The sequence below is a fragment of the Etheostoma cragini genome, chromosome 3, assembly GCF_013103735.1.
Source record: "Etheostoma cragini isolate CJK2018 chromosome 3, CSU_Ecrag_1.0, whole genome shotgun sequence".
In the NCBI taxonomy this organism is placed as follows: Eukaryota; Metazoa; Chordata; class Actinopteri; order Perciformes; family Percidae; genus Etheostoma; species Etheostoma cragini.
This window is the reverse complement of record NC_048409.1, coordinates 20,732,449-20,742,679: the sequence shown is the minus strand read 5'-3', so window position 1 is coordinate 20,742,679 and position 10,231 is coordinate 20,732,449. Positions and strand designations below refer to the sequence as shown.

The following is a 10,231-nucleotide window of genomic DNA, read 5'->3' as shown; positions in this document are numbered from 1 at the left end:
AGTAAAAAATAAACTTTAACTGTAACAGGTCAACCCTGCAGGTCTCCTTTTCCCTGCTTGTTCAATCAACTGCATCTTCCCATGTTCAATTTTTAACATTTGAGTATTTTATTTATTGCGAAAATGTGTTTTGTGCCATGATGCAGCAAAAAAAATTTCATGTCATCACTGTCGTTTGCAGACCAGCTCATCAGCAGTTAAGAAAGGAGTTGGTCCTCATGATGCGAATGACCTTCCTTGAGTTGTAACTGTACTCATACTGTATGTGTTTATGGAAGAAATACAAGAGTCCTGAAAGAAAAAAGAGTGGAATATCATTTAGGAAAAGCCGTGTATTGGCTTTCCTGGAAAATAATTATACTTTGGCATGCTTTAACTATATTGAAAATGTGGTAATTGAGACTTCACAATACCATAGTGATAAGCAGCTGCGTCGACCTCGTCAGCCATCCCAGGAAAATCATCCTCAATGGTTCGTGGGTAGCCAATGTCCATGGTGCCTGTTGCTTCATCATAGCTGTAGGTGACGAAGAAATGCAAAAAAATGTTGATGAAATACAGAATTACATGAGGCAAGAATGATAGGAGAACGTGTCATGACGTGACACTCATCACCGCATACCTCCAATAATCGTCATCAGTGAAGAGCAGAGTTTTCCCTGTGTCTCCAATGTGCACGGCTGCATCTATTTTTCTTATTTCCTTGGGAAAACCAAGTTTGTGTATGTATTTTGGGTAACCACTCACAAGGTTATATCCATTCAAAGCCCACATCTGGATCCCTGTTGAAACACAGATTTACACACCGTATTTATTATCTAATTAAAAAAATATTATAGCAACAAATAAGTATGTATAACCCACCACTAAATATGATGACAAGATCCTTCTCTGGATGCTCGTATGCTGCATCCACCTTGTTGGGGATGGTGGGCCACGTGGACTTGATTAGTGTTTGCTCAGGCTCCGGCATCTGAGGATGGAGACGCCAGTAGAATCTGCAACAGAGTGTGGGGTGTTGAAAATATATAGCAATAAATAGATTGACAATATGCAAATCTTAATGTAGAGTAATTGTTTGGGTCACAGAGTAATCAACTCTTTTATACATGCATGCATCTCCTACTGCACCTGTCTTTGAAGATGATCGTTTCCCCTCTAAGCTCTGTCACAGCATCAAAACTTAGCATGGGGTCACATTTGTTTGGTGCATCAGGCTTTGGCTTCACTTTTCTTGGGTTTGGGTTTGGGCCTGTGATTGAACATCTGGCATCAACGCATAGTTCATACATTTCCGTGCAAAAATAAGTCTAATGCTTTAAAAAGCACAACACCAATTATGATTTGACTTGAATTCAAGTTGTTGAGTTTAGAATCAGTTTTGAATCTTAAGACAGAGCATTTATTTTCCCACCATAGAGAGCTTGAATGCCTTCAATGTCATCCTCAGCCAGTGGGTAGCCTGCAGTGTATGAGTAGATGGGGTACATCAGGGCACCGGCGTCTGCCGAGTGGGACATACCAAGGGCGTGGCCCAACTCATGGGCCGCCACTATGAACAGGTTGTAAGCTGCAAAGAAGAGATGCTTAGCGTTAATCATTATATGATACAGTTTAGGGGCTTATGTTGTACAATTGTGCATGTCTCTTACATGATGAATCTTTTGTCCAATGTTCATCCTCATCAAAGTGAGTGTCTCCTCCGAGACCTTGGCCGGGTGGGTAGGCATGAGCGAGTAATCCATCAGGCCCATCAAAAGGGTTGTAATCTCCATGCTCTACAGAATAGAGTCAAATTTTAAACATAGTGAGCAAAATGCACATATGTTGTCTATTCTTCAGAACATTCGATTAGCATGTGCAGTGTAGAAAAAATTATTTTTGTATTCAGAGGATATACAGTGTGTCAGAATGACCTTTTTCTCCAAAACTAATCATAATGTCAGCAGTGCCTTTGTACAGCTTCTTAAAGATCAGAGGGGTGACATCTGACCAAACGTTCAGTGCATTGCGGATGGCTCTGTCTACATCAGACTTCTTCAGATCTGGCGTATAATTCACTATCCTGGAACATCATGTGATAGACAACAATGAAAATTAGTGAATATTGGTATTCACTCTCTGAATAGTTATACTCTTTGTGAAAACGTTTTTGAGTCATATCATTTTACTGCGTACCTGAATGTGACATTGTTGTTTTGCCATTTGAGGTGACGAGGGAAGTGATTGTACTCCCCAACGTCAGGGACGCCACATCTGGCCAACTTCATCAGCTCCAAAGTGTTGTCGTCCAGATTCCCAGTCACCTTCAGAGGCAGGAGGTGGAAAGAAAACATGTGTTTCCAAAGTACTGTAGAATTTGGTATTTTAAATTGTTTAAGGTACTTTATTTTGACAAATAGATTTTAAGAAAGTCATTAGTTGTATTTGGTTTATTTTAATACTATTTAGGCTATTTAAGGCTTACATTGTAAAACTGTGACCTGTATTTATACAATATAGTTTCATTTGCATGCTGTGTTGAATTTGTCCCATCTGTCTTGCACTATGAGCTCAACAAGGCAAGTCCCTAATACAAGTTGTTAAAATGGCAACAAAGTTCAAACAACTCAACCCAATACCAATTCTTTCCCACAGAAAGTAAATTATTTTGTAAACCAAAATATCATCTACATTCCGCCGTTACACAAGAGCAGCTCCATCAAAACCAACCGACCAACCAACCAATGAGGTTCAGAAAAAAGATCACTCCTCAAGCAAATATCACATTAAAAGATCTGAAACACATATTAAGGTGGACCAACAACAATATGCTAATTTGATTTTTGAATCATTATTTTCATCACTCTAAACTATGGATAAAACCTACCCAAATTAGGAGACATCAAATGCTGCTCATTTACAGTACCAACAAGATCATAACTAGCCTACTTTCCAGATCTTGTCACCTTGAGTTTGTAGAATCTCTGCATCTCCATGATCTTGGTCTGAAATGCACCTGATGATCTCTGTCTCCCTTGGAGACCAGCTGGAAGCCCATAGAACCGATGGAGGTACTTCTGTTTGTTGAAAGAGAACACATGCCGAATTTCATTCATAGTGGTATGAACAAGCAGGCGTAGATTACTACACTCAAGATTGTGTGGAGTCTTTTTTCTTTGATTATGGCAAAAAAAAGCCACTTGATGCCAGAATACAGGACCAAATTACGTCTGAATTAGAGGGCTCGGATCTTACCTCTGCTAAAAGTTGGTTGTCTTTGTCCCCAGACGGCAGAGGCAGAGCAAAGGAGTGAGCGACCAGAGCCAGCAGCAGCAAAGATATCATTGTTGTTGTGTCTGTGTTGTCCAAACCAGTCATTGGGGTCAAAAAGCTCTGCAGGGTATTTATAGTGTTTTTAGTCCAGTGTTTCAAAGGGTCCCAGTGATTCATGTAAAAGCACCTAGCCACTGACTTCCTCCTTTGATAGGAATGTGCTTGTATCTGTAAAACTACAGTCACTGTGGTTTGGTCACACTCCTTTGAACCCACCTAAAGGCTTTTATAAAGAATTTCCCATTTCTCAAATTGCATCCTTTTTTGGCAGATATTCAGAGTCTTTCCTTTAATAGTGATGTCATATCAGTAGTTAATTCCTCTACATTTGAACTACATAAATTAAAGAATGTTCTACTATGAAAAAGCAGGGAATTTTAGGAATTCTTTCATGCTGCTGCTGGTCTCATGATAGTCATTCTGTGTCTTGTTATTTTAGGTGAAGACGTTTTAAGATATGTGACTAACACATCAAAATAAAGAAAGAGATGATTAAAGCATGACATTTATATGTGTACCTTATGATATATTAAGTTTTACATAAATGCATTCAACATAATGTTAGATCTGTCCTACTGACAAACCATGAGACAAACACATGTTCTGCATGTAATTAAAAGTGCATGTTCTGCATGTACTTGGCTGGTAATAATTGACATAAGTTCTTCGTAATTTAGTTGTTTCTTATGTTGCCCTTCAGTGATTCACATTCACCGGAATTAAGCAGAGCACAAATGACTAAGAATGAATAAATACGTAAATGATCCTAGTTTTCTCATTCAAGGGGAAGTCTAGTCTGCAGCATAGGTTTGAGCACAGCATAGAAACCTTGGTGATACCTGCTAATTTTCATCAGCCTCAGCGCTACTTTATGTCTGGTGCTAAGCACCAAATGATAGCATGCTAACATGCTCAGCTAAGATGGCAAACATGGTGAACATAATACTAATGCTAAAGATCAGTATGTTAGCATGTGAGCGTGTTAGCATGCAGCAAGCATTTAGCTCAAAGCAGTGCTGTACAGCTGGCATGGCTGTAGAGTTAGACTGGTAACAGGTAGAAGACAACTCATTACAGACAGATTAAAATAGATAGAGGGAGGAATTATAGAATCTGAATTGATTGTATAGTAAACAAAGCTTCTCACAGAATATTTTTTATTTAGAGTACTACAATACTACAAAAATTCAGTTTATGAAATGTTTAGGTCACTCTTCTGTTTGGCATTGCAGTTGAAATGATGTTCAAAATTATTCTGGGCTATATAGAATTTGAGAGTATTGTTCCAGACAATAGATGCCTGCAGGTCTCTGGATTCAAGGCAGGTAAATACATGCTGCCTATAACTGTCTACTAGCTACATCAGTATCTGTGTAGACTGTGTGAGACAACAATGGTAAGTATTTGCCCCTGTCACAACAGTGGAATTCCTTAACTTTAAAAGAAAAGTCTGGTAATGACCACTAGAATTGTACATTTAGAAAATGTTTATATTGTCCTAAATAAAATCGGTATTTTTTTACTGTGTGATCAATTCACATTTGGATACAAAAGCACTCTTTTGTAGAGTTAACTTAAATTGCTGCACTGACAACAATAAGGAGACGTCAAACAGAAGAATGTGACTGCATGTGTTACAATTGTAGTAATTATCAACATACTTTTGGAAAATGTCTGGTAATGACAATGCTTTGCTAAGTATGAGACTGTGCGTCAAGTGCTGTAGTCAAGGTAGGTATGAAGCTGTTGCTTTGCCAGAGACAACCCAAGCCAAAAACACTGCATTGAGAAATGTAGATTACAAACAGGTGGTGGCATGTTGATTGGTCATGGGTGAAATGCTCGTCTGCATCCAATTAGTGATATCATGTGTATTGCATAACAAACATTGTGTCCAATCACTTCTATATCCTGTGGAGACAAATATATTTTTGGAGTAACCTCATTGCTGAAAAGGTGGTTAACAGAGTGCTCCTGACTCATGGCAGGGGAAGTTAGCAGCTAGGGGGATTTTTGCTGTTATTTTTAAAATTTACTGACAAACACGCACACAAAAATATGGAAACATATATTCACTACAGATCTTTGTGTGATCTAAATTTTTAATTTTCTATCCACATTGCCTAATGGTGGCGCCAGAGGAAACCACATGTTGTTTATCCTCTACATAACAAGTAGTATTGGACTCTCCTACTCTTAGCTACAAATTAGAAATAACAATGCTAACAATTTTGCATTTCAATCTTGATGTGTTAGCAAATTTGAGAGAAAATCATTTTACATAATAGTTTATACAGCATGTCCTTGCCGACATGACGTATGAATCATTTGGCTCCACTTGCTTTAGAAAATGAGTCAGAACGAACTGGAAGCTGCATTTAAATTTAGCTGATTTAGCGACTAACTTACTTACTTACTGTACAGCACTGTGGAGATAGATCTGGCAATGCAATTGACTATCTGAATGTTGTTTTGTGCCTGTGGCTACTTCAAACGGCTTTTACAATAAAGGTCCTACAGGAAAAGCACTTTAAGGATCTGCATGTGTATTTTTGGTGTTTTCTTTTGACAATTTAAAATTTGTGAATGAGGTTACTTGAAAAAGTAAAACATTCAATTGATTTGAAGGTAGGCTTTAATTTTAGGCCCTTTTCTCTGGTAAAAAACAGCAGAAGCCTATATTAAAACCTTCAACTGTTTTGTGGTCAGAAAGTTTGGACATAACCAAGATTGCCTCCTTTCTAAGAATTGTATGTGTTTCTCCTAAATAAGTAGGTAATGTTTGTTAAATAAATGGTTTTCTCACATGTTAGCATTTAATTTAGAATGTTCATTTGAAGACTCCGTACAATGTGGCTCAATGTTTTCTGTAATAATAATAACTAATAATAATAATAATGATAATAATTTATACTTTATTAATCCCGCAAGGGACATCATATCACACAGTATTAACAACAGACTAAGGAAAAATAATTTAAGTTTATTATACAGACAATTGTCACTAATTACACAACCCCAATAGCATTATTGCTACAAAAGTATTTATTGTATTTTTCTTTGGAGAAAAGCGTCTGCCAAACAAATGCTACATAATTTAATGACAGAGCATGGTCAGTGAGCCACAATATAATTCAGCTAGCTTGCAGTAAAGAGAGGATATTCAATTACGCAGATGCAAAGATGTATCACAAATGATACAGTACACTATTGAAACTGTTATTTTATCTTTGCACATTGCAAGTCCACAAAAAAACAGTAAACAATACAAAATTTAAATGCTGAGCAACAGAAAATATTCAAACCACAATGACTGCTGTGGTTTAAGGTCAGGCCAACTCAGCCAACTACGCCATGTTCTGAAGAGATACCACAGGAGGGCAGCAGAGACTGTTTTGGAAGGGGAGCTGGTCCTCTTGTCATGCCCTCCAACCTTGTGCTGAAATGCAAAATTTAAATACATACAGCACAAATAACTTTGATGTCAGATTTTCTCCAGCATCAAAAGAGCCTAAACATATTTTTGATTTGATATCTAGTCTCATTTTTGGCATTAGGGCTAAATTGTATTGATGGTTAGCATTTAGTTGTTTGCGTTGGACACAGATTGTCCAATGACCTCATGTACATTGGGGCTCAAAAGTTTGGGCACCCCAGGTAAAAATTTGTATTAATGCCCATAAAGAAGCCAAGAAAAGATGAAAAAATCCCCAAAAGCCATCAAATGACAGATTAGACATTCACATAATTTGTCACAAAAAGTTAGATTTTATTTCCATCATTTACACTTTCCAAATAACAGAAAACAAAAAAATGGCCTCTGCAAAAGTTTGGGCACGCTGCAGAGTTTCTAGCATGCACCGCGCCCTTTGGAAAGCTGAGACCTGACAGTGTCATGGATTGTTCTCAATCATCGTCTAGAAAGACCAGGTGATGTCAATCTTAAGGTTTTAAATGCCCAGACTCATCTGACCTTGCCCCAACAATCAGCACCATGGGTTCTTCTAAGCAGTTGTCCAGAAAACTGAAACTGAAAACAGTTGACCCTCACAAAGCAGGAGAAGGCTATAAGAAGATAGCAAAGCTTTTTCAGATGCCAATATCCTCTGTTCGGAATGCAATTAAGACAGTCATCAGGAACAGTGGAAGTTAAAAAAAGATCTGGAAGACCAAGAAAAATATCAGACAGAACAGCTGGCAGGATTGTGAGAAAAGCAAGTCAAAACCAACGTTTTACTGCACGATCCAGTCAGAAAGACCTGGCAGACACTAGAGTTATGGTACACCATTCCACAATAGAGAGATACTTGTACAAACATGGTGTTTATGGAAGAGTCATCAGAAGAAAACCTATTCTACATCCTCACCACAAAAATCAGCGTTTGAAGTTTGCATATGAACATAGACAAGCCTGATGCATTGTGGAAAAACGATCTGTGGAAGTATAAGGTTAAAATAGAACTTTTTGGCCGGAATGAGCAAAGGTACGTTTGGAGAAGAAAGGGCACAGAATTTAATGAAAAGAACCTCTGTCCAACTGTTAAGCATGGGCGTGGATAAATCAAGCTTTGGGGTTGTATTGCAGTCAGTGGCACAGGGAACATTTCACGAGAAGAAAGAAAAATGGATTCCATAAAATGTCAGCAAATTTTGGATGCTAATTAGATGCCAACTGTGAAAAAGCTGAAGTGAAAGAGAGGATGGCTTCTACAAATGGATAATGATCCTAAACACACCTCAAAATCCACGGTGGATTACATCAAGAGGTGTAAACTGAAGGTTTTGCCATGGCCTTCACAATCTCCTGACCTCAACATAATTGAAAATCTATGGATAAAACTTGAAAGAGCAGTGCGTGACAGACAGCCCAGAAATCTCAAAGAACTGGAAGACTTTTGTAAGGACGAATAATAAAGATATCTCAAACAAGAATTGAACGACTCTTGGCTGGCTACAAGAAGCGTTTCCGAGCTGTGATACTTGCCAAAGGGGGCAGTACAAGCTATTAACTCTGCAGGGTGCCCAAACTTTTGCAGACACCATTTTTTTGTTTTCAGTTATTTTGAAAGTGGAAATGAGGGAAATACCATCTAATTTTTTGTGACATATTATATGAACGTCTAATTTGTCATTTGATGCCTTTTGGAAATGTTTCAATCTTTTCTTGGCTTCTTTATGCACATTATTAAAAATTTTTACCTGGGGTGCCCAAACTTTCAAGCCCCATTGTACACTAACATGTCGGCCTCCAGCTACAGATTGTAAAAGCTCTCAGAGCCTTACCATGTACTCATTACTGAGTTTGTTCTTATGTTTCTATTGTGCAAGTGTATTGCTATATCCAACAGGTTTTAAAAGCCCCTATAAATAGAATATTCATCTGATTATAGATTCTTTTATATGTCATTTTCTTTAAAGAAAAATAATCCTAGTTCAAACAACTGTAATCCAGGTATTGCATTCATCCATTCATCTCAGTTTGGATCTTTAGGGAGGATGCACTGTGCATTGTACATTGTACTGTGCCACAGTGACCACTATGGTAAGCCAAATTCAAGTACTTTAAAATTATACACATAGTGGCCCTTATTTCTCTCAGTTTTAATTGTTAGTGTCAATTTCTCATAGTGGCACAAGGAGAGCAGAAAAGAGAGCTTTTAGCAGAGGTATGTTCAGATGTGTGCTATTTTTAAACAAAAACTGGCAATACAAACGTATTAATGTTAGCATGACCCCCTGTCAAAATAAAGGTTGATAGTTTATGATACTTTAATTTAGGACCCATGACAAACATTGACTCAATAAATAGTTATGTCCATTAAGCTGCATCTGCACTGCATGTGTTTCAACTGCTTTAATTACCACATTGGTTTCCCCCAGCTTGTAAACAAACTATACTCTCAGTCATCACTCCTGCTAAAAATGACTTAATTACCTTGCCTGTACTCAGACCATAAAACCAAAGCAACACAAATTCTTTTTGTCTTTTTGCCAAAGAGCGTGGGGTACACTGGGAAAGTCATGTTGCCCTGCAGAGGAATGCTGTTGGTCCCATGTGGCACCACAATAACCAATCAACCGTAATTGTACCCTGAATGTACCACGGCACCACCCTTGCCAGTCTATGCGGCCTGGCTGGCGGCCATTTTCTTGTTTTTGAAGGCCTTAAATCCACCCCTGCAATTTCAGTTCCCCCTCAGCAAATTCTCTCACTGAAAGGTCTTACATGTATTTGCTGCTAAAACGGGTAAAGAATGTGCTTTCATGGGGCTATTTCAGGAGCCCTTGCAGAATGTGTGGGACTGAGTAGTGCCACCTAGCTCTTTGTGTTGCATCAGTCGGGTCTGGAGGGAGTTTAGGTTGCCCTACAGAAGTTCCACTGAGGAAATACTTTACTCAATATCAGAGTTGCTTGGATTTTGATGGTGGAAGTATCAACATGTCTGTGCCAAACATACTCCTAGTTAATGAAATGACTGCAGAAAAAGAATTCTTGTCTGTGTTGTGTGTTGCCTCATCAATTGTTGATGGATTGGTATCTGTGAGTCAGCAAACTGCATTTTAAAACCTTCAATGTATGATTTGGGTCTCTAACTTATTCACTTCACTTGAATTACTATCAAAACAATTTAGCCTAAATTTGCATCGGATTGGAGTAAGATGTTGAAATTGAAAGCAAACATTGAAAATGTTATCCATTTAGATCATTAGATCATGATTTGAGCAAACATCTCATGTGACCAGAAATGTCTTTTTTTTTCTTTTCTCGTTTTGCTGTCTTTGGCTTTCTGCAAACCCCTCCCTAATTCCATGGTACTGTCTGAGCTTCCCTTGGATTTGCAAGTGGTATGAGTCACAATAACCATTTAAAAGGCTTTCTCATTAACCAGAACTTCAATCTCCATGTTTTTAAACT

General features: G+C 38.1%; 1 protein-coding gene across 1 annotated transcript; it reads right to left on the bottom strand.

Moving 5' to 3' along the window:
* mmp13b (matrix metallopeptidase 13b) lies at nt 1-3,399 on the bottom strand. Its single transcript, XM_034864944.1, has 11 exons — nt 3,238-3,399; nt 2,949-3,059; nt 2,179-2,306; nt 1,917-2,065; nt 1,653-1,778; nt 1,415-1,570; nt 1,132-1,252; nt 865-998; nt 623-782; nt 414-517; nt 1-291 (listed from the first exon to the last, which is right to left on the bottom strand). Exons 1-11 carry the CDS (start codon nt 3,358-3,360, stop codon nt 191-193), a joined length of 1,413 nt encoding a protein of 470 aa, XP_034720835.1. The 5' UTR covers nt 3,361-3,399; the 3' UTR covers nt 1-190.
* Nucleotides 3,400-10,231: the final 6,832 nt, after the last annotated feature.